General features: G+C 42.4%; 1 protein-coding gene across 1 annotated transcript in view; it reads right to left on the bottom strand.

Annotated features, from left to right (window-relative positions):
- Positions 1 to 322: 322 nt before the first annotated feature.
- The window catches only part of LOC143818542 (putative tRNA methyltransferase 9B), a 41332-nt gene continuing 15981 nt past the window's right edge, over positions 323 to 25673 (bottom strand). The window contains exons 2-4 of the mRNA XM_077299821.1: positions 22552 to 22741; positions 3880 to 4053; positions 323 to 1444 (exon numbers count right to left, since the gene is read on the bottom strand). Coding sequence (XP_077155936.1) covers positions 477 to 1444; positions 3880 to 4053; positions 22552 to 22705 — 1296 coding nt within the window. The 5' untranslated portion in view covers positions 22706 to 22741 and the 3' untranslated portion in view covers positions 323 to 476. The remainder of the gene's footprint in view (positions 1445 to 3879; positions 4054 to 22551; positions 22742 to 25673) is intronic.

Genomic DNA, 25673 nt, shown 5'->3' with positions numbered 1-25673 from the left:
GGCCAGACCCTGATACCCCATGCATGGCCCATGGCTGACTGCTGCCGTCTCATTTGCAAATTTCTACTGTGGGTCAATTTATGCCACTTTTCATGGCGTCTACCCAAAATTTTAATTGTTTGGGAGCTTTTTGTCACCCCTTAAGGTGTTGTGTATAGGTTTGGTTTGGCCTCCCATTGAATCTAATGGGGTTCGGGTACGTTCGTCGAACCGTTCGGAGAACATTTTAAATATTTGCCGAACCGAACCTTGAAAGGTTCACTCATCTCTAATTATAAGATCTGTTGGACCATCGTCCATATTCTTCATCAACAAAGTACTTGTACTCAGATGTAGATATTTATTTAAAAAAAGATAAACAAAAAAACATCAGAAGTTACAATATAAAAAATGCAATAATATTATTTTATAAAATTACTATAATTAAAATACTATGTCAAAAACAGAACATTAATTATCAACTGTCAATCGACACATTATATCTTTGGAAGTTGAATCTTTTCAGCAATAACACACCAGTTGGAATGATCAAAGAACGTCTGCACAACACGAAGGTCGGGAATGCATTGTCCTATGAGGTCACTGAGCTCGCCCTGCTTAAAAATGTGGTAATATCGTAGACAGGCATTATTTACACCCTGCAGAAGTTGATTGTCTGATGAAACAATTTCACAATCATAGTGACAGCCAATTAAGGATTTGTCTCTTCTGTTTCTAGTCTTTTCACCAGGATTTGCAAAATTCACAGTACAGTTAAGTCTCCGATCAGTTGATTTCCCGCATTCTGAACTCAGATCTGGTAAAGGAACCATGTTAAAATCATCAATTGCTTCCTTGCTAAGGTCTACAGTGGGAGACTTCCAAAAGGATACGTTAGTGATTGGTGAGCTCCACCTTTCTGCAACTGTGTTGGCATTGTTCTCAAGGTTTTGCATATGATATCCAACATTTCCAAAAAAATGCAAATGCTTAGAGGAAATGCTTAGAGGTCTCTTATCATCAATACAGAGATTATACAATCTCCGGAATATGCTTCCATCGTTGTGCTCTATGACCCCAGAATCAGAAGTTTTATTCAATCCCGAATCTAAAGAGCGTGCCAAGAACCTGGATGATTGAAGTTTATTCTGATATGGTAAAGATTGATCATCTAGAAAAGAAGAACTCTTAGTCCTCAGGGTTGTGGAGGCATGGACTGTGTTGAAGTGCTGATTCAAAGAGCTGGTATTGAGGTTTGCTTTCCTAGACTTTTGCAGCTTGTCAGATAGGTTTGGTATACTTGGATCTTTGTTCCAAGGTATGAGCAAATCTTGTTTTACAAATTTCCTTCTTTTTTGTTCCATTGCCCATACATATATCATCATCTGTCCACCAACTTTCAGTATCCGACTCATCTCCTTAATAGCTAGAACACGACGTTCCTTGGTTGAAAAATGGTGGATAACTGTAGAGGCCGAAAAACAGCATTAACGTTTTTGATTTATTTTTTTTTGTGCAATAAACAAAATTATTGACATAAGTTTGAAAGGTTCTGTAACTTTCTGGCCTGGTGATTGAATTCCCTACCTCTAACACTTTAAGGACAAGGTCCTGTGCGGGCCATAAGCTACATTTACATGGCAGTATTTTGGTCTGCATTTCACATCAATATTTGTAATTACAAATACTGATTGGTTTTAATTTTTTTAAATTCAAACTGCGGAACTGCAAGTGCTTCCTCTAAGGGAGTTGCCTGGAATACATTTTTTGTCCCTCAAAGGCTTGCAAAACTGTAAAATAAGAAACTAAGCTGCTACCCCCCTTCCCCAGATCCAGTGCTGCATCTCCACTGCTGACCTAGTGTTTGTTCACAAGCAGTAAGTGCACAATTATAGTGCACGTACCCACTGCAGCCAATCACTGGGCCTAGTGGATCCGCCAATGTAGACTTCATGAGCTACTGAGCCCAGTGATTGGCGGCAGCAGTCAGAAGGGATGTAGTCGACAGGCTGGAGCAATGACTTATAGACTACAGCTCATGTGACCACTGCAGTCATGCTTAATAAACACACATTCATAGTATACACACACACACTTCTGCTAGAAGTATAGCACAAGTCTACAAAAAAATATTTTTTCCCAGGTGCCAAGGTTTTTTTTCTTTTTAATGGATTTAGTGTATTTTGAGGGAGTTTAATTTAAAAACTCCATTACTTTTGCTGAATTGGTTCTAGTTTTTGAGATAATTCATTGTGTATTTCAGCTGTAGGCTTACAGCGCTATAAAAGCGATTTATTGAAGCCAGAATTCTGCTATAATTAATTAACTATTACATATCTCAGAAACTAGAGCCAATCTGGCAAAACCAAAGTCATATTCTTAATCGGTACCATAAACTTAATATAAAACCAATCACTAGAAGAGTGAGTGTACTCTTTGTTCGGGTTTTCCTGAGCACGTTCGGGTCTCCTCCGAGTATTTGTAACTGTTCGGAGATTTAGTTTTCAACCCCGCAAGCTGAATGGTTTACAGCTACTAGCCTGCTTGATTACATGTAGGGATTCCCTAGCAACCAGGCAACCCCCACATGTACTCAGCCTGGTTAGTAGCTGTAAATCATTCAGCTGAGGCGATGAAAACTTAATCTCCAAACACTAACAAATACTCGGAGGACACCCGAGTGTACTCAGGAAAACTCGAGCAACGAGTACACTCCCTCATCACTACCAATCACACATCATTGGCACCAAAATCACGGTATACAAATGTAGTATGCACACCCAGCTCTGCCACAACCATATGTTATAAACACGCATCCCTTCCTCTGTTGCAGGTTTTTGAACTGCACACAAAACAACAGAGAGTCTCATCGCAAAGTGACTGTTCACTGTTCAAACCAAGTACAGGTGCTCCCTTGAAGTGGCCAAACAGCTCAATGCACCTTCCCACCTGCTTGTTTTCCATCCATCTCCACCCTTCTCTGGCTCTATAAGGCTGGAGCTGTCAATCAAAATAGAGAGGGGGATGGAGATAGAGTAAAAAACAAGTATGTGGGAATGTGCACTTAAATGCTTGGCCACACCAAGGGAGCACGGAGTGCCTGAACTTGGAACAATCATTCTGTGCTTATGGGCTTCCTTCAAATAAGCTGCCAATTAGGCCCTGCCTTATGCAGGGCATAGAAAACTATGGCAGAGTCGATTGTTAGGCCTTTGCCGCAATGGCAACCAATTGGCACCTTGCAATTGCGTCACAGTAGGGTCACGATGGAAGTTCTCCTACTGTGAAACCACTTGAGTGTCACAGTCAGCACTGATTGTGCCATCTGAGGGATTAAAGTGAACCTAACAACTGATCCATGCTGCCCAATCCACAGGCAGCATGTATCAGACACCGACTGCATGATCTCAGCCAGGAATGTTTCATTCTGAAACGCTACGGCGTAAAGGAAAAACATGCTTTAAAAGCCGACAAAAACCAAGTTGCACTATCTACTGGTTGGACAAGCGGGTCCACAGTGGCTTCTCTCTGCCCACTGATAGTGACTGACAAGTCTATGCCCACGTGCATGTATCAGCAGAGACCTGTCAATCCAGGTCAGCGGGCAGGGAGAAGTGGCTGGCGACTGAGCCTTGCTGTAGAGTAGTTGGACAAGCGGGTTTTAAAGTATGTTCTTCTCTGTCACACAAGCATATTACAGGTATAGTTTGCTTGTATTCTGCCTATCTGATTTCTCGCACTATAACATGGCCACATAAACATGCAATATGTCTGTGCGATACTGGCAAAAAAAAAAAAAAAAAAAACAGCAGCAACATGGACTCTATATGGTGTGAGGGACCTAAATAGTTCATTATTTGTGCTTGTAGTACAGAACAAGTAGCAAAGTCTATAACTCACCAGCTATGGACAGGACGGCATCAAAACAGCCATCCCGATACGGGAGACGCAGTCCATCACACACCATTACTTCATAGCCTCGAGTTCTTGCAGCCTCCACCAAGGGCAAGCAATAATCACATCCCACTTTATATGTTGGACTGTTGATATGCAGATATTTTCCATTTCCACAACCTGAAATTATATTGAAACCTGTGAGATAATTGAGGATAAAACAATACTGATAGTGATGTATCAAAACTGGATCAAAAAACGTGGAGCAGTTCTGAATGATATAGTTTATCATGATGATGATAATAATAATAATTAAGTAGCTAAAAAAAGTTTAAATTTGTATAAAATAAATAATTGGTGTCATTTTTTGAGACCCATTACTTTTTTTTAAAAGTATTTTTCCATCGATGGAGTGGTGGGAGGGCTTGCTTTTTGCATGCTAAGCTGTAGGTTTATTGGTACCATTTTGGGGTGCATACAATGTTTTAATCGCTTTTGTATTCCATTGTTTGTTTTTTTAGGGGGATAGTGTGGCAATTGAAAATCTGTAATATGTTTTATTTTGTATTTATCCTTATAGGTTAAATAATGTTTTTATTTTGATAGATCGGATTTTTATTGATGTGGTGTTGCAAAATTTGTTCATTTTATTTATTTTTTTGGATTGGAAAAAAAGCAATCAGATTGCCTGAAACACTGATGTCTGGCCTAGGATTGGTGCTGTAAGATCAGTGGATCTTAGGCTGGCACCTGGCAACCACAGCATTACCAGGGCCAACTCTGATTGGTGCGATCTACGATAACATCGGTCACACAAATCAGAGCACAAAATGCGCTGTGACCTGCAAATCACAGCCCTGTATTTCCTCAGTCTAGCTTTGGGTTTGTGTAGGTTGGTCACTCTGTCCATCTGTGTGCTGTGCTGGGCCATGTGGTGCCACAGAAGCCTGTGCCATCACTGTGGTTGCTGCTGCTTCTCCTCCTGGTGAAGAAGAAAGAAGAGTTCCTGATCTCTCCCTGATCCTTGCCTGATCATTCCCCAATCCACCTTAATCCCTCTCTCACCTCTCCTGCCTCTCCTCCCTCTGCCCGAATTCTGCCTCCGAGCAGTGATCAGTACTTGATCGCTCATTTTTCGCAGTTTTTTCTTTTTTGTGTGTCGTGCAGCTGCCAAACGTTGATCAGTGATGCAATTTACACATGCTTGATGTTTTCCACAACTTTTTTTTCCACTAACTATCCCCCCCCCCATTAACCCTTTGCACCACTCCATGTGTGCATCCTACAGCCGCTGAGCCACTGATCAGACGTACACCACTGATTAACACCTCTGCTCATTTTTGGCAAGGACTTTTTTTTCCTTCTCCTTTTTTTAGCACCTTTTTGCACCACACCCGTGCTTGAGTCCTACAACAGTCGAGCAATCACTAACATCACTAAGCATCACAAACATCACTAAGCTGGCCTCCAATTATTTTTTTTTTGGTGAAAAAACTCAAGTAAAAAATAATTTAGATTAGTTGATAGCATTAGATTAGTTAGAGATAGTAAAATATACTGTAGTAATTGTCATCTACTATAGTATTTTTTTTTTATTGAATTGAGTTAGCGTCAGTACAGAGAAAAAAAAAGTTTGATTAGTTGATAGGATTAGATTAGGGACGGTAGGATATAACATAGAAATAGTCTTCTACTACAGTATTTATTACTGAATTAAAAAAAAAAAAGAATCATCCGTGTGTCTTACAGCCGTTGAGTGTTGATCACTGACGCACATCAGTTAACCTCCGGTTGTTGGCGTTTTTTTTTATTTTAAAAGAATCAAAAAATAATTTACATTAGGGACAGGAAAATATACCATAGTAATCGTCAACTACTACAGTATTTTTAACTGAATTGAATCAGGTTTGGTGTATCAGTATTGGTCTTTTACTGACGTCCGTTTAGTTGTTGTTTTCTATTTTTACCAAATTTTAATATTTTTCTTTCTATGTTTTCTTTTTTTCCTCTTCTAAATAAAAAAAAGAAGTTTACACCAAGCACTCACACACATCTGAATAAAATTTGGTATACACACACAAACACCACATATGTGAAAAAAATGTTGTCCGAAACCCGATATTCAGCGTAGAAGGCATGCGCTTTCCTTGCCTCCGACATTGACAGTGAGTGAGAGGATCCCACCTTCCTTTAATTTTTCCTACTCCTCCTCTTCTTCTAGTGATACCGACCAGCATGAAGATGCCCCAGGACTGAAAATGAACCAGCGCGCACCATTATTGACCCCGTATGGACATCTCTCGAAAATTTTGACCCACAGGTTCCTGATTTTGTAGCGCAATTAGGAATCCAATTTGACACCACCAGCCTTACAGAAATTGACTTTTTTAAAGTATTTTTCTCTGAAGATATTGTAAATCTCATGGTGTGGTTTGTATGCAAGATTTTGGCCAACGACCTTCAGTAAGAGCATTGAAGAAGGGTTATGGCTGCGTATTCCAGCATGACAATGACACGAAACACGCAGCCAGGGCAACTAAGGAGTGGCTCTGTAACAAGCATTTTAAAAGGTCCCGGTGTGGCCCAGCCAGTCTGCAGATCTGAAACCCATTAAAAAAAATCTTTGGAGGGAGCTGAAAGTCAATGTTGCCCAGCGACCACCTCAAAACCTGAAATACAGCTCTGGCAAAAATTAAGAGACCACTGCAAAATGTTCAGTTTGTCTGATTTTTCTCCGTATAGGTATATTTTTGAGTAAAATGTAAATTGTTCTTTTAGTCTATAAACTTCTGACAACATGTCTCCGAATTTCCAAGCAATACATTTTGTATATTTTTTCTGAAAAGGAAAAATGGTAAAAATTAAAAATAAAACAAAAAACAGTGCTTTCAGACCTCAAATAATGCAAAGAAAACACGTTCATAATCATTTAGAAACAACAATACTAATGTTTTAACTCAGGAAGAGTTCAGAAATCAATATTTTGTGGAATAACCATGATTTTTAATCACAGCTTTCATGCATCTTGGCATACTTTCCCCCAATCTTTCACATTGCTTCTGGCGCAAAAATGTAAGCAATTCTTCATTGTTTGATGGCTTGTGACTATCCATCTTCCTCTTGATTACATTCCAGAGGTTTTCAATGGGGTTCAGGTCTGGAGATTGGGTTGCCCATGACAGCGTTTTGATGTGGTTGTCTCTTAATTTTTGCCAGAGCTGTATCTGGAGAAGAATCTGTATGGAGGAGTGGGCCAAAATCCCTGCCGCAGTTTGTGCAAACTTGGTCAAGAACTACAGGATATGTCTCACCTCTAATTACAAACAAAGTTTTTATACCAAATATTAAGTTCTGTTTTTCTATTAAATAATTAATTTGCATTTTATAGCATGACATATGTAAAAATGATACAATGTGATTTTCTGCATTTTTTTTTTAAGATTCTGCCTCTCACAGTTGAAGTGTACTTACGATAAAAATTACAGATCTCTCCATTCTTTGTAGGTGGCAAAACTTGCAAAATCGGCAGTGTTTCAAATACTTATTTTCCACACTGTACCTTTGGTCATTATGGCCAAAGAGTTCTATTTTAACCTCATCACTACACAGAACTTGTTTCCAAATTGCATCAGTATTGTTTAGATGTTCTTTTGCATACTTCTGACTCTGAATTTTATGGGGAGGATGCAGGAGAGGTTTTCTTCTGATAACCCTTCCGTGAAGACCATATTTGTGCAGGTGTCTCTCTAGCAATCCTAGGAACAGCTGTCACTGAAATTTTGCTTGGTCTTCCAGGCTTTATCTTTACCTCCACTGTTCCTGTTCACTGCTATTTCTTAATTACATTTTAAACTGAGGAAAGGGCAACTTGAAAATGCTTTGCTAGCTTCTTATATAGTCTTCTCCTGCTTGGAAGGCCTCCACAATTTTCATTTTGAGAGTGCTAGGCAGCTGCTTAGAAGAACCCCTGGCTGCTGTTTTTTGGCACAAGGTTAGAGGAGGTTGGGTTTTTATAAAGCTGGGAAATTTGCATCATGTGGCCTTTCCTAACGATGATGGTGAACAAGCCATAACCTTTACAGGCTAATTAAGGCCTGAAACAATGGTCAAAGTTATCGGAGCACACAAATCTACAGGGTGCTCAAACATTTGCATCAGCTCATTTTCCTTTTTATAATTTTTAAAGTGAAAAAAAAATTACAATATTGTTTTTTTTCCTAAAATGCAAAGTAAATGTGTCATCTTTAACTTTAGGCCTTTCAGAGATAATTTAATTTTCCACTTGCTTAACTGTTCACAATAACAGTAATTTTGACCAAGGGTGTCAAAACGTTTGCATGCCACTGTATAAAAGACACCACGTGACAGTTGCAGTAAACCAGTTTCAAGAGCAGCTTCCATGTTTCACAGTAGGTACAATGTTTTTTTCTTTGTATGGTTCATTTTTGTGTCTGTGAACATATAGCTGGTGTGACTTGAAAAATGCTTCAATTCTTTGTCATCCATCCAAAGGACATTCTCCCAGAAGCTTTGTGGCTTTTCAATATGTATTTTTGACAAATTCCAGTCTTGTTTTCTTTTTAATTTTTTCTTTCAACAGTGGTTTCCTCCTCGGTCGACTTCCATGAAGTCGACTTTAGCCTAGACAGTGCCGAATGGTGTGATCTGACACTGATGTACCTTGACCTTGGAGTTCACATCTAATCTTTAGTCTGGGCTCTTTGGTTAGCTTTCATATTATCAGTCTTTTTACTTTGTCATAAATTTTCCTCTTGCAGCCATATTCAGGGAGGTTGGCTACAGTTCAATAGACTGTAAACTTCTGAGCAACATGTTCAACTGTAGTAACAAGAACATCGGCTGAGATCAAGCGTAATATCTTTCAAAAAGGCGTCTTTTAGGAATTGAAAAGGCAGCCGCCTCAGTAAACTGATACATTATGCACACTGGGTACAGTGTACTGGAAGTATTGCATGTGGCTTATATACCGTAGTTATTCGGTGGAAACCCTGGCTCTTCAGTATGAAAGCCATTAGGTTGGGTGAGTTTGAAAGCCTGAGGTACACAGTGCCTCAGGAGTGGTGACCCTGCAGTGTCTAAACTTACTGGGTGTGGGAAACTCACTGATTTTCATTACTCATTTGCACAGCACTTTTCTTCACACTTACACTATGTTACTATGTATTTGAGTACACATTTTCAATACAGGCCTTCTGGCAATGATGGGGGATTTTTTTTTCATTTCCTGGTGGAAGCTCTGGTCAGTTTTACACTGTAAACACCCACTACTATTTATTTTAATTCTTTTTCAATGTGTGTCAGTTTTCGCTCGTGTGTCCTGTGTCGAGGACTAAGCGGGTGTGGCTCCCTCCTCAACAGTCTTGGGGGATGGGGTGGAGGGCAATGTGTCCATCAGGTTCCGTTCCTCTGGAAAAAAAAGTCAGCCTCCTGGTTTCCCTTGTGTGGAAGCCCAGGGAGATCCCGGGAGCACAATTTGAGCTCTGTGCTTCGACAAAGGGGAAACTCTAGTCCCAGTCCCTCGCTGTGACCTTCTGGCATGGAGGGATAGGGAATGATTTGTTGGGCGCCCTCCTTCGTTTGGAGTGGCCTGCAATAGTGCACATGGATGCAGTCTGTTTTTTTATGTGGCACATCACATTTCTCAGAGCACCTGGGTGAAGAGCAAACGATCTTGGGCTTTTAGTAAAAAAAAACAAAAAACACAGGAATATCAAGCCGTTTGAAGACGATCTTATAGTCGTTACTTTTAAGATGTTTGTCTATAATTTTATCTCTAATCTCCTGAGACAACTCTCTCCTTAGCCTTCTTGGGTCCATGTTCAGTGTGACAACATGATACTAAACAGCACACTGACTACTTTTCACCCTTTAAATATGGGGACTGACTGATTAAGTGTTGTAGACACCAGTTATGCTAATTACAGGACAAAACTTAGTTTAATGTGTCGCTACATTCAAATTATTTTCAATGTTTTCTAGGGTACCATCAATGTTGTTCAAGCCATTTTCATTAGTTTTTTTTTTTCTCTTTTCAATGACAATTCTAAAGCAATGTCTGATTTTCATTAGTTGATATTCAGTAAATTTAAATTGAAAATTACTTTTGTGAGTTTAAAATTATTTCAATATCGATTGTAGATTTCTTTTACTTAACCAAAAGGCTACCAACAATTTTGTCCACGTGTGGACGTTAGTGCACTCATTGTGCTGCTGCACTTGTTTTTGTATTTCCTGAGCATGTACGATACTTCCAAGGGAAACTCGCGTCTGTATAGCCTCACACACTCTTAAATGAAATCTTAAATGAAGACAATGAAGACTATGTACAAAGTTGCTTGAGCAGTCCTGACCCGCATTGGCATTCACAGAACATGGAAAAGTTCGGTGGGTGCCATTTCTGAACAAAGGACCAACGTTTTCTAATCTCATAAAACCTTTTTAAGCTCTTAGGCTAGTTTCACACTAGCGTTTGCATGAGCTGCGGAGGGCTGCGGACTTCCTCCGTGAAGCCCCACCCTCGGCCGCACCTCTGCCTCTAGCTCCGCCTACTTCTGCATGCGGCCTGCATGCGGCCGGCGTACCTATCTTTAACATTAGGTACGCAGGTCATGCCGCTGTATGCGGATGCTTCTGCATGCGTCGTTTTGACGATGCGGAGAAAAAAAATTGCTACAAGCTGCGTTCTACGCTGGTCGCCGCATCGTCAAAACGACGCATGCGGAAGCATCCGCATACAGCGGCACGACCTGCGTACCTAATGTTAAAGATAGGCACGCATGCCGCATGCAGGCCGCATGCAGAAGTAGGCGGAGCTAGCGGCGGAGGTGCTGCTGAGGGCGGGGCTTCACGGAGGAAGTCCGCAGCCCTCTGCAACGCAAATGTGAAACCGGCCTAAAACGCGAATAATATACGTACGCTACTTACCTGGTAGCAGTGTTTTTTTCAGGAGCCATGACAGCACAACGAGAGAGGGGAATCTGCCCTTCAGGGACAGGAAACCTCAGACATAAAAGGGCGGCCCCTCACTCCCCCGCCAGTTGGTTTACAGAGAACGAAAGGACCTTCTAGGTTAGTAGCACATAAACAATATTAAAATATGGTACAATTCACCACGTGCATAAACTTAGGAATTATACTAAAGGAGGTGTCGATCCCAATAGACAAAAGAGGGTAGGGAATATAAGGGTGCTGTTATGGCTCCTGAAAAAAACACTGCTACCAGGTAAGTAGCGTACGTATTTATTCAGTCGCCATGACAGCACAACGAGAGACTTTCAGAGAAGTGAAAAGTAACTAGGGAGGGATTATTGCCTCCAGCACCCTTCTTCCAAACGTGAGGTCAGAGGAGCCACCTAGATCTAATCTATAGTGCTTAAGAAAGGTAGACGGAGAAGACCATGTAGCCGCCTTACAAATGTCTTCAATCGACACTTCTGCTCTCTCAGCCCAGGACGTGGCTACCGCACGAGTGGAATGAGCCTTTATAACATCCGGAACTTCCACGCCACCTGCGGTATAAGCGAGAGATATTGCCTCCCTAATCCATCTAGCTAGTGTATTTTTTGATACTCTAAGCCCTTTCCTAACCCCCTGGTAGGATAAAAATAAGGAGTGATCTTTTTTCCAAGTGTCTGTTACTGAAATGTACTTAAGGGTACCGTCACACAGTGCCATTTTCATCGCTGCGATGGCACGATTCGTGACGTTGCTGCGTCGTATAAGTATCGCTCCAGCGTCGTATACTGCGGTCACACGTTGCAATACGCAGCGCTGGAGCGATAATTTCATGACGTATTTGCGATGTAGAAGCCGTTGGTTACTGTGCGCACATCATATACAACCTGTGTCACACAATGCAATCATGCCGCCACAGCGGGACACTAGACGACGAAAGAAAGTTTCAAACGATCTGCTACGACGTACGATTCTCAGCGGGGATCCGGATCGCAGTAGCGTGTCAGACACAGCGATATCGTAAATGCATCGCTGGAACGTCACGAATCGTGCCGTTGTAGCGATCAAAATTGCACTGTGTGACGGTACCCTTAGGAGACACCTTTGTACGTCCAAACAATGAAATTTATATTCCTTTTCATTAGAGGGATTAGAACAGAATGAAGGTAGGACCACCTCCTGGGACCTATGAAATTTTGAAGCTAAAAAATAAAGGGGATCAGGTCTCATGACCACTCTGTCTTCCCTGAACTGCATATATGGAGGTTGTCTAGACAATGCTCATAGATCACTAACCCTCCTCGCGGATGTGAGGGCAACTAAGAGCGCCGTTTTAACTGATAAGATCTTGATTGGAACATTATCAATAGGCTCGAACGGGGCTTGTGTTAGGGCCGAGAGCACAAGATTTAGGTCCCATGGGACTATTTTTTGTTTAATAACTGGCCTGGATCTGGTAACCGCCTTAAAGAATCTAGATATCCAGTGATTACTGGCTAAGTTAGCATTATATAGCGCCCCCAGAGCTGAAACCTGAACTCTGAGAGTGCTGGTGGCTAAGCCCATCTCTAGGCCCTTCTGTAAAAATTCTAAGATTTGAGTAACATCAGGTCTTTGATCAATTTGTGCCCCAGAACTCGATAGGAATTTTCTCCAAACCCTGACATAGATGTTTGTGGTGGAGGTTTTCCTACTTTTAAGCAGTGTATTTATAAGATTTTGAGAAAATCCCTTCCCTTTTAGTAGTGACCTCTCAAATTCCACGCTGTTAGGTGTAAGTTGGCTACTCGTGGATGCAAGATTGGACCCTGGGAGAGGAGGTCTGGTAATTCTGGGAGGATCCATGGCTGGGAAATGGACATGTCTCTCAGCCATAGGAACCACGACCTCTTTGGCCAGAACGGGGCTATCAGTATCACTCGAGCCCTGTCTTCCCGAATTTTCCTCAGAACTATAGGAATTAGATTTAGAGGAGGAAAGGCATAGGCGAGACTGAAGTTCCAAGAAATTGAGAGAGCGTCGACTGCATATGGGATGTCCCTTGGACTTAGGGAACAGAATTGATGTAGTTTTCTGTTTCCTCGACTGGCAAAGAGATCTATCTCTGGACAGCCCCACAACCGTATGATCTGATTGAAGACAGTCAGTTTTAGAGACCAGTGCCCTTGTTTGAGTTCGTTGCGGCTTAAATAATCGGCCATGGTATTTAGTTTTCCCTTTATATGAAGAGCCATAAGGGAGAGTAGGTGGTTCTCGGCCATCTGAAAGATACGATTCGCAACGTCCATTAACAACCTAGATCGCGTACCACCTTGGTGGTTAATATAGGCAACAGTCACCTGGTTGTCAGAGAGTAGTCTGACATGTCTACGCTGTAGATGTACAAGGAAACCTTCCAAAGCCCGTTCTACCGCCAATAATTCCTTAAAATTAGAGGATGTGTTCTGTTCAGACTGGAACCATAACCCCTGAATGCAATCATCTTCCCAATGAGCCCCCCAACCCGTAGGGCTGGCATCAGTTGTAATCACACGTGATATTGGATTTGACCAGGGTACCCCTCTACGGAGATTCGGAATGTGCGTCCACCAAATTAGTGAATCAGTGGTTTCAATAGATAGAGAAAATTTGCTATCGAGGTTACCGTCCAGCCTTCGAAAATTATGCAGAACCTCCCACTGCAAGGACCTGGAGTGAAACTGTGCCCAGAGCACTGCTGGAAAACAAGAAGTAAGAGAACCCAAAAGTGACATTGCTTCTCTTAAGGAGACTACGGGATTATTGATCGCCGTGGTGACCAGCTGGTGAATAGCATTCACCTTTGAGTCCGGCAGGCGGCATTCCTGCTGACTCGAATCTATAATAAGACCCAAAAATTCATGTGATGTTAATGGTTGAAGAAGCGATTTCTTGAGATTAACAACCCATCCTAAGTTATGTAGTGCCGCCATCACCTTATTCAACTGGTCTTTACAGTGTGACTCTGAACGTCCCACAATTAACAAATCATCTAGGTAGGGAATTATTAGTATGTTTTGTTCGTGAAGGTGTGCCATAACTTCTACCATGATCTTAGTGAAAACTCGAGGTGCAACTGCAACACCAAAAGGGAGTGCCCGATACTGAAAGTGCTCCACTGTGCCGGCAAGAGAAACCGCCACCCTGAGAAAGCGCTGATGATTCACATGTATTGGGACATGGTAATAGGTGTCTTTCAGATCTAATACGACCATGAAGCAACCGTGAAAAAGAAGTTTTATTGCTGTTTTCACAGATTCCATTTTAAAGGATGGGATCAGCAAGAATTCATTCAGGCCTTTAAGATTGATGATGGTACGATATGACCCATCAGGCTTTTTTATCAGGAATAAAGGGGAATAAAACCCCTTACCTTGTTCTTCCGTGAGTACTTTAATCAACACCCCCTTATGTTGGAGATCATGAACCTCTGACTCCAATGCCAATTGTTCTGCGGGAGAAGAACGGATAGCAGTTAATTTAAATTTGTCCTGAGGTATATGATGGAACTGGAACTTTAGGCCCTCCTTAATGATACTAAGAATCCACGGACTATTGGTAATCCTCAACCAGGCTGGGTAGAAGGCCAAAAGCCTACCCCCCACCTGGCCCGCCAGTCATTGGGGTTTTTTAGAGTCTCGAGAAGAGTTGAACATATATCCTCTACCTCTTCGTCTGCTGCTATTATATCTGGTCGAATCTCTATTCGGATCTCTATCAAATCTTCGGCTATAAGATCCTCTTCTGTAGTAATCCCGCCTATAAAAGGGTTTTCTCAATAGAGGGAACCGTTTTTTACTGTCCCCTGCTTTTTCAAGCAGCTCATCTAGCACTGGACCAAACAAATGAACCCCTTCACAGGGGATGCCACATAATTTTGATCTGGCCTGCAAATCTCCTGGCCAACATTTCAACCAGAGTGCCCTGCGGGCTGCATTGGATAAAGCTGAGGATCTTGCGGCCAGCCTGACAGAATCCGCTGACGCATCAGAAAGGAAGGCTGCAGCATCTTGAATTACAGACATAGACGATAGGATCTCACTTCTAGGAACCTTATCCTTAAGTTGGTCCTCCAGGTGCCCTAGCCACACCATCAATGATCGGGCTGTGCAAGTGGCCGCAATTGCTGGCCTCAGGGATCCTGCAGCTGTCTCCCAAGTCCCTTTAAGGAACACATCAGCCTTCCTATCAAGTGGGTCCTTCAGGTTACCCAAGTCTTCAAACGGGAGAGAAGATTTCCTGCATGCTTTGGCCACTGCTGCATCCAGTTTCGGGACCTTGTCCCAAGAAGACGAAGCCTCTTCCTCGAAAGGATACCTCCTTTTAAAAGCTGGTGGAAGTGACCCCTTCCTCTCGGGCTTCTTCCATTCCTTCGTAATCAATGACTTGATTTTTTCTACTACCGGAAAAACCCTACGGGTTTTACGGTCAATGCCCTTGAACATGATGTCCTGAATAGAACATTCTGACTGGGTCTCTTCAATCCCCATGGTGTTGTTGACAGCTTTCACTAGGTGATTAACCCTATCTAGAGACAGACAGGCTCGGCTGGACTCCATATCCTCTGAGGATGATGATGACGGAATAGAATCCGAACTCACACCGCCCGACTCCGAATCCACATCTGACACCGGGGATGAAATTTCCTTCCTCTTTTTGGCAACTGTCTTGTGAGACCTGGACATCATGGAATCTCTAACCTCCTGTCTAACCATGTCTCTAAGAGTAGACGATAGATCAGGGGCCTCCTCCTCGATTAAACGCTGTATGCAGGCTTTGCACAGCTTCTTTTTATGTCCATCCGGAAGCAGCTCTGTACACACGGCACACTCCCTATGTTTGGACTTGGAGTCACATTTTCTCCCCTAACAAGGAGAGAGGGAATACAAGGAGGGACAGCAATCAGGAAGCATACTTTCACGTAGCTCACTTACCCATCCCTGCAGCGAATGGTACCGTGATCGGGGGGTTCTTCTTGGCCGGAGTCTCTTTACGGCCTGAGGATCTGGTTGATTTCTGAGCCGCCCTGGCTCCACCAGCGCGACTACTGCCACTAGACCGCCGCTGGGAACCGACCTTAGGCTCTTCCAACTGTTGCAATTGTTGCTGCTGCTGCTGCTGCTGTAGATTTCTCTGCGAAGCTCCCTCTGACGAATTCATTATAATAAGGGATCAGGAGCAGTCTGCAGCCGCTATTAGACTCCTTAATATACCCCCATGGTACCACCCCCCGGATGGGGGGACAGCAGGAACTCCCTGTGGTGCGGTCCGTACTATCCGCTGATAGGGCCCAGGGCAGTGCACAGAGTCCCGGACGCATCAGGAGACGCGCCCCCGCAAGCAGACCCCGAATACTCACCAGGTACGCGTGCGCGGCCCACAATAGAAGTCGGCCACCACCAGGGGCCGCTTCTCGCTGCTGTCACCGACACCAACAGTACCCCTGCCGTGTGGTGCTTCCACAACCTGACCAGGCCGAGGTAGGGGACCCCCGCTACCTGCGTCGGCCTGTCAGAAGTGGGACATCTTCATTAATCTTCAACCCTCTTCATCGGGTCTGTCTGAAGAGGTTCCCCGTCAGGGACAGGAAACCAACTGGTGGGGGAGTGAGGGGCCGCCCTTTTATGTCTGAGGTTTCCTGTCCCTGAAGGGCGGATACCCCTCTCTCGTTGTGCTGTCATGGCGACTGAATAAAATAGTCTTCTTAAAGTCACAAAAAAGAAGCCACCCAAAGCGAAAGTCATCTACTGGAATAGTTTAAAAAACTATTTATCTCAATAAAGTAATTATACAAACCAGTTACACAAACTCCCAAACACTTATCCAATGCAATCTGCTCATAATACCAGAATAATTACAAGCCTCTAATTTCGCTCTTCTGTTTCTTTAGCAGGAGGAAAATTAAAAGGCCATGTATTTAAATGAGCCATTACAGGTAATTGTTAGTCACAATTGTTTTCTTCTGAATTGGGATTAAATTACTGTTACCGGGCTATGCAAAATATTGTTGAAAACTGTTGATAAATTCCAAGAGTAACGAGTGGAGAAAAACTATTATTCATTGATGCCGTTATACTTTCACAAATAATTGCTGCAGTGAATAGCTGTGGGAGGATGTACACAGGGTTAAGATTGCCAAATTAATATATTGTTTTAGGATAAACTATGGAATTTATATTGTGCATTCATTATTTCAGCAAGCAACGAATATTTCCAAAACTTAAAGAGGACTTGTCAGTAGATGTAAATATGTATTTCTTCCTGGTGTATATGCTGCTGTTCTCCCTGGTACACAAATCTTTCTGAGAAACTACATTCTACCCATGCACAGTTGGCTAGAAATATTAGCTTTAAATACAGGAAAGAAGGAGCCATATCTCAATAACGGAGAAGCACAGGAACAAAAAATAAACCACCAGACTCAAAAGTACAGCAGCATTTACACCTTGTACAAAAGTTACATATTTATGTCAAATTACAAGTCCCCTCTAAAAGGGAATGATAATAAGTCGATAGTGGGTGATCACCTGCGCTGTAAGGTGCACCTGAAGTAAAGCTCTAAATTTGTGTATGGGGGCAATACATACACTAAAAACCTGAAAATATATAATTACGCACTTACTGAGCGCTGCAGTGGACGTGGTTTCCAGGTGCAAATGTGTAGGTCCTCCCAAAATGATGTGACTGGCTCCGTGCTGTAAGCGGGACCCTGACGAAGAAGGATCGCATCCTTCGAAACGCATTGGATTGGACAAACCCTATATGCGCCCACCCATTAGCCGTGTGACGTCACACTCCACCACGCCCCCCCCCCACACTCCGCCACTGCTTCGGCGTTGCTTCCGGCCGGGGCACGCTAGAAGTTGGCGGCATCTACCTGTCCCCGGCTTCCGACTGCCTGAGCTGCTGTGTGGGGATCGGAGCGCTACCACTATCCCCCGGTCCCACTTACAGCACGGAGCCAGTCACATCATTTTGGGAGGACCTACACATTTGCACCTGGAAACCACGTCCACTGCAGCGCTCAGTAAGTGCGTAATTATATATTTTCAGGTTTTTACTGTACCGTATTTTCCGGCGTATAAGACGACTGGGCGTATAAGACGACCCCCCAACTTTTCCACTTAAAATATAAAATCTTCTTAAAATTCGGGGGAGGTCTTATACGCTGTATGTCGTCTTATAGGGCCGGTGACTAATGTGCCTTTTTGGGGGGGAAGTGGTCCCGATGACGGAGGGGGCGTCTCACAGGAAAGTGTGAGTGGAGTATGCCCCATTACCTCACATTGTAGCTGCAGGCAGCGTCAGCGTGGGGTGCTGGGGAGCGGCGGCGGCTACTCCTCTTTGTGCCGCGTGGGTGCTGTGGGGCGGCGGCTCCTCTTCGTGCAGCGTCGGGGCTCTGTGCTGTGAGGCGGCGGCATATCTTCACGCAGAGTCAGTCGGGGCTCCTCCGGCATCTCCTGAAAGCCCGGAGGCACCGGCAGCTCCATTGCTGCGATGCGGTGGCCTCCGGGAAAATGGCCGCTGGGGGCGGCGCATGCTCAGATTCAGATCTCGCCGCTCCCCAGCACCCCACGCTGACGCTGGCTGCAGCTACAATGTGAGGTAATGGGGCATACTCCACTCACACTTTCCTGTGAGACGCCCCCTCCGTCATCGGGACCACTCCCCCCCACCCACCCACCATATACACCCGGCGTACAAGACCATACCCGGCGTATAAGACGACCCCCGACTTTTAAGAAGATTTTCAGGGGTTAAAAAGTCATCTTATACGCCGGAAAATACAGTATGTATTGCCCCCATACACAAATATAGAGCTTTACTTCAGGTGCACCTTACAGCGCAGGTGATCACCCACTATCGACTTATTATCATTCCCATATACAGGGTGCTGCACAGACCCTGTCCATCACCAGCAGCTGTATTTGGTTCCTTTATCTCTCCCCCCTCCCCCCCCATATTTATCTCAGCAGAGCGCCAGTGTATTTCTACTTGTTTTACCCCTCTAAAAGGGTTGTCTGGCCTTGAGGTACAAGCCTGCAGTCACTCTGACTTGTGAATCCTAATATTGCACTGTGCTACAGTATGTTCTGTAATGATTTGTGGCGCTGGAAGCAGCAGGCATGTCGAATTTGGTGCCACTCCTGGTAAGCCGTGAGGATTCACCAGTCTGCAGTCACATAGAGAGACTGCAGACTTAAAGAAAAAAATTAAGATGTTAGTATAAAACTTCATTTATTTACATCAACGTATCGGCATTCCACAGTAGTACAAAATTGTACAACAACGCATTTCGACTAGCTTGCCTTCGTCATGGTCTTTGTTATTTCTGCACAGCTTTGTTCTCCTGGAATAGGGCAGCTCCGTGTGGTGGATTCCCACTGACAAGATGCATTGGATTGCAGTGAGCTGACTCACCTAAGTTCCACCTCCCCCCATTTATGATATGACTGCAGACTTGTACACCAAGGCCAGACAAACTCTTTAAGCCTTGTGGCAGTCATATACACAGAGTTCCGCTACACTGTAACATACGTACTCTGTTTACTTGCCACGGTATCATAGGTTTTTTGCCTATAATTAATTCTTTGTTATATTTGCGGAATTTATTTTCTGTCACATTCTTAGCAATCCATTTGCACTTCTGAGGGCACCATATTATGATTCTCTATATAACTTGTAGGTTGCATGACTTTATTAGTGATGAGCTAATATACTCGTTACTCGAGATTTCTCGAGCACGCTTGGGTGACCTCCGAGTATTTTTCAGTGCTCGGAGATTTAGTTTTTATTGCCGCAGCTGAATGATTTACATCTGTTAGCCAGTATAAGTACATGTGGGGGTTGCCTGGTTGCTAGGGAATTCTCACATGTACTTATGCTGGCTAACAGATGTAAATCATTCAGCTGCGGCAATAAAAACTAAATCTCAGACCACTAAAAAATACTCGTAGGTCACCCGAGCGTGCTCGGTAAATCTCGAGTAACGGGTATATTCGCTCATCACTAGACGTTATAATCCGCTGGTGTGCATTAACCCTTTACCTGCATTCCATAGTTTACATTCTGGTTTCACCTTTGCTTATGCATAATGTAAGCCACATTACAAGAATGGTAAAAAAAAGCATACACAACCTCCTACATTTTTTTTTACAGGATTTATTAGCCCCACAAATGGCTTGAACAGGTGATCCTTTGATCACATAGATAATACACTGAGCTACCTATGTAGTGCTGTAAATTATCCCAGTCTATGAGATACTGCCTTGGACAGAATATAATAATGGTGTATGACAGACCCTGCAGGCAATGAAAAACTTACCATACAGTTAGGTCCATATATATTTGGACAGAGACAACATTTTTCTAATTTTGGTTATAGACATTACCACAATGAATTTTAAGCAAAACAGTTCAGATGCAGTTGAAGTTCAGACTTTCAGCTTTCATTTGAGGGTATCCATATTAAAATTGGATGAAGGGTTTAGGCGTTTCAGCTCTTTAACATGTGCCACCCTGTTTTTACAGGGACCAAAAGTAATTGGACAATTGACTCCAAGGCTATTTCATGGACAGGTGTGGGCAATCCCTTCGTTATGTCATTCTCAATTAAGCAGATAAAAGGCCTGGAGTTGATTTGAGGTGTGGTGCTTGCATTTGGAAGGTTTTGCTGTGAAGTAAACATGCGGTCCAAGGAGCTCTCCGTGTAGGTGAAACAAGCCATCCTTAAGCTGTGAAAACAGAAAAAACCCATCCGAGAAATTGCTACAATATTAGGAGTGGCAAAATCTACAGTTTGGTACATCCTGAGAAAGAAAGAAAGAAAGCACTGGTGAACTCATCAATGTAAAAAGACCTGGGCGCCCACGGAAGACAACAGTGGTGGATGATCGCAGAATAATCTCCATGGTGAAGAGAAACCCCTTCACAACAGCCAACCAAGTGACCAACACTCTCCCGGAGGTCGGCGTATCAATATCCAAATCTACCATAAAGAGAAGACGGCATGAAAGTAAATACAGAGGGTTCACTGCACGGTGCAGCCACTCATAAGCATCAAGAAGAAAAAGGCTAGACTGGAGTTTGCTAAAAAAAATCTAAAAAAGCCAGCACAGTTCTGGAAGAACATTCTTTGGACAGAAGAAACCAAGATCAACCTCTACCAGAATGATGGAAAGAGAAAAGTATGGCGAAGGCGTGGTACAGCTCATGATCCAAAGCATACCACATCATCTGTAAAACACGGCGGAGGCGGTGTGATGGCTTGGGCATGCATGGCTGCCAGTGGCACTGGGTCACTAGTGTTTATTGATGATGTGACAAAGGACAGAAGCAGCCGAATGAATTCTGAGGTATTCAGAGACATCCTGTGTGCTCAGATCCAGCCAAATGCAGCCAAACTGATTGGTCGTCGTTTCATACTACAGATGGACAATGACCCAAACATAAAGCCAAAGTAACCCAGGAGTTTATTAAAGCAAAGAAGTGGAATATTCCTGAATGGCCAAGTCAGTCACCTGATCTCAACCCAATTGAGCATGCATTTCACTTGTTATAGACTAAACTTCAGACAGAAAGGCCCACAAACAAACAGCAACTGAAAACCACCGCAGTGAAGGCCTGGCAGAGCATCAAAAAGGAGGAAACACAGCGTCTGGTGATGTCCATGAGTTCAAGACTTCAGGCAGTTATTGCCAACAAAGGGTTTTCAACCAAGTACTAAAAATGAACATTTTATTTTTAATTATTGAATCTGTCCAATTACTTTTGGTACCTTTAAAAACAGGGTGGCACATGTTAAGGAGCTGAAACTCCTAAAATCTTCATCCAATTTTAATGTGGATACCCTCAAATGAAAGCTGAAAGTCTGAACTTCAACTGCATCTGAATTGTTTTGTTTAAAATTCATTGTGGTAATGTCTATATTCAAATTAGAAAAATGTTGTCTCTGTCCAAATATATATGGACCTAACTATATGTATTAGATAGCTGACAGCTGAACTATCATTTGGCTTAAAGCCATCTCTCCCTAGTCCCCTATATACAGGAATGCTCAGCTGGATCCTTCTCTCCCCAGACATCATCTGTTGAAGAAAAGTTGAGAGGTTGCCAAACAAATTACACTTTTGTCCAATATCAGTGAGTTTGGCCAACCTTAGTCTAAGGTGTATGGATGCCTTTATGCCTTCAGTTATTATTACTCCACAATAGATTGCGGGAAGCTGTTGGGGTGACACAAGGAACTCCCTCCATCTCTTAAACTCTTTACATGTCATGATTGCTAATGACAGGGCATGTAAAAGTACTCTCTCCCTACTTCTGTCTTGCTTCTGAAAGTGAGCACAGTGAGAGTGAGGGAGCCATGGGATCATTAGAAGTCAAGAATTTGGGGGTGTCCTATACAGAAATAAGCTCAAACCCTGAAATGTAAAGAAATCCTTAAATCGGTACTTGTGGGGAGTATTTGAGAACTGGAGTTGAGAAACACTGGTATACAGTACTCTAGAGAGAGTGACACCCTTTGCAGCACTTTTTCAATCAGGATTGATTACTAAAGTTCCTGAATTAGTGGATTTTTAACTGATATCCCTATTAGGATATTAATTTTCCAAACCAGACATTCATTATATATCTCTAGGTCTTCCACAATCCAATAAAGGTCTTTTTAATGAATGCACTTACCTATATCAGCAATGAGACTCCCTGTCTCCTGAGTTAGCAGGAACTCTTGGACTTTTGGCCAGGCTTTGTAACGTTTGTCATTAAAGTACGGAGCTATCTTCTCATACACATTGTGTACATGTTGTCTTTCTAAATTGCTTGCCTCCTTTTCCATCGCCTGTATCACTATGTCATTGAGTGTTTAAATTGCCTTAAAGCAAAAATAGAATATGTTATTTATCTGAAACGGAGCCAGGTGTGATAGCCATCCTCCATGATGTAGTGAATATTAGTTATAGGAACTCAATGGTATGTGAAATTCATAATTATCAATACACAAAAGGATAATATTTGTCAAACCTCTACTATATACATTTATTATGGTGTAGACACTAAGATGCAACACCATTACCCAAATTCATAAAAGATTTTACTCTTGAATTCTGGTGTAGAATAGAGCAACTAAAATTTTTTTGTCTAGTTTAATAAATGTTCTGACCCTTTCAGAAAAGGATATTGAAATAGGGCTCTCTGTTGTCTCCAAATTTTAACAGCTGTGTGAGACTTCAGTACATGAAGCAGCTACGTAACTAAGTACTTCCGGAAGTCGCAGACACCGAGAGCAGCTGATCGGCGGGGGGTGCCACGTGTCACTCCCCAACCGATCAGACATCGATGACCTATCCTAAGGATAGACCATCAATGTTAAAGTAGTGGACAACCTCTTTACCCTCTTCCTACCATGGTCAATTTTTATTTTTGTGATTTTTTTTTCCTTTCCTTCTGAAAGAAGGAGCCATAACGTTTAACACTGATACCATATGAAAGCTTGTTTTTTATGGGTTAAGCTTCGAATGACAATTCACTTTATAGTGTACTGAAAAATGGAAGGTAAAAAATTCTATTGTGGTGAAATATGCAATTCCACCATTGTTTTTTGAGTTTTGTCCTTTAATGTTCATTGTGCACAAAAAATGACCTGGCAACCTGATTCTCCAAGTTATTATAATTATGGCAATACCGATCTTGCATAGTTCGTTGTGAATTATTTTTATGTCACCATTTTCTAAGACCCATATTTTTTTCCGGTCGATGGAGCTGTACTTATTTTGTGATTGGTGAAATTATGCTTCAATTGATAAAGAACATATCGATACAACTATTATAATCCTTAATTGGCTGATATGTTACACTGCCTTGCGAAAGTATTTGGCTCTCTGGAACTTTTCAACCTTTTCCCACATACCGTGCTTCAAACAAAGATACCAAATGTAAATTTCTGGTGAAGAATCAACAACAAGTGGAACACAATTGTGAAGTTGAACAAAATTTATTGGTTATTTTAAATTTTTGTTGAAATTCAAAAACTGAAAAGTGGGGCGTGCAATATTATTCGGCCCCATTACTTTCAGTGCAGCAAACTCACTCCAGAAGTTCATTGGGGATCTCTGAATGATCCAATGTTGTCCTAAATGCCTAATGATGATAAATATAATCCACCTTTGTGTAATCAAGTCTCCGTATGAATGCACCTGCTCTGTGATAGTCTCAGCGTTCTGTTTGAAGCACAGAGAGCATCATGAAGACCACGGAACACAACAGGCAGGTCCGTGATACTATTGTGGAGAAGTTTAAAGCCGGATTTGGATACAAAATGATTTCCAAAACTTTAAACATCCCAAGGAGCACTGTGCAAGGGATCATATTGAATTGGAAGGAGTATCATACCACTTCAAATCTACCAAGACCCGGCCGTCCCTCTAAACTTTCATCTCAAGCAAGGAGAAGACTGATCAAAGATGCAGCCAAGAGGCCCATGATCACTCTGGATGAACTGCAGAGATCTACAGCTGAGGTGGGACAGTCCGTCCATAGGACAACAATCAGTCGTACACTGCACAAATCTGGCCTTTATGGAAGAGTGGCAAGAAGAAAGCCATTTCTCAAAGATATCCATAAAAAGTGTCATTTAAAGTTTGCAACAAGCCACCTGGGAGACCCACCAAACATGTGGAAGAAGGTGCTCTGGTCAGATGCAACCAAAATTGAACTTTTTGGCAACAATGCCAAATTATATGTTTGTAAAGGCATCACAGCTCATCACCCTGAACACATCATCCCCACTGTCAAATATGGTGGTGGCAGCATCATGGTTTGGGCCTGCTTTTCTTCAGCAGGGACAGGGAAGATGGTTAAAATTGATGGGAAGATGGATGGAGCCAAATACAGGACCATTCTTGAAGAAAACCTGTTGGAGTCTGCAAAAGACCTGAGACTGGGACGGAGATTTGTCTTCCAACAAGACAATGATCCCAAACATAAAGCAAAATCTACAATGGAATGGTTCACAAATAAATGTATCCAGGTGTTAGAATGGCCAAGTCAAAGTCCAGACCTCAATCCAATTGAGAATCTGTGGAAAGAGCTGAAAACTGCTGTTCACAAACGATCTCCATCAAACCTCACTGAGCTCGAGCTGTTTGCCAAGGAAGAATGGGCAAGAATTTCAGTCTCTCGATGTACAAAACTGATAGAGACATACCCAAAGCGACTTGCAGCTGTAATCGCAGCAACAGGTGGCACAACAAAGTATTAAGTTAAAGGGGCCAAATAATATTGCACGCCCCACTTTTCAGTTTTTGAATTTCCACAAAAATTTAAAATAACCAATAAATTTCGTTCAACTTCACAATTGTGTTCCACTTGTTGTTGATTCTTCACCAAAAATGTACATTTGGAATCTTTATGTTTGAAGCATGATATGTGGGAAAAGGTTGAAAAGTTCCAGGGAGCCAAATACTTTCGCAAGGCACTGTATATACCAGCTTTATAAAATCATGTTTTGTTTCAGCTAGAAAAACCAAGGCTAAGCCTGCAGATATTTTGAGAATGTTCTGTAAAGTGCTATTCTATAGATAAGATGTACTTACAGAAATGAGACGCCTCAAAGTATTTTCCAACGGAATTATATCTTGATTAATAATTGTTAATATTTTGCTAATTAATTGTTTAATTATTACTGATTAACATTCTTTGGTCTGAATGTGCAGAAACTCCATGACTGGGAGACAGAATTTTGATTTAGTTACCGTACCCTTTTGATACAGATCACATCCCACCCACATGTTCATGAGGATACCGTC

The sequence above is a fragment of the Ranitomeya variabilis genome, chromosome 3 (genome assembly GCF_051348905.1).
Source record: "Ranitomeya variabilis isolate aRanVar5 chromosome 3, aRanVar5.hap1, whole genome shotgun sequence".
NCBI classification, from domain to species: Eukaryota; Metazoa; Chordata; class Amphibia; order Anura; family Dendrobatidae; genus Ranitomeya; species Ranitomeya variabilis.
Note: the sequence above shows the minus strand (reverse complement) of the source record. Positions and strands in the feature narration are given on the sequence as shown.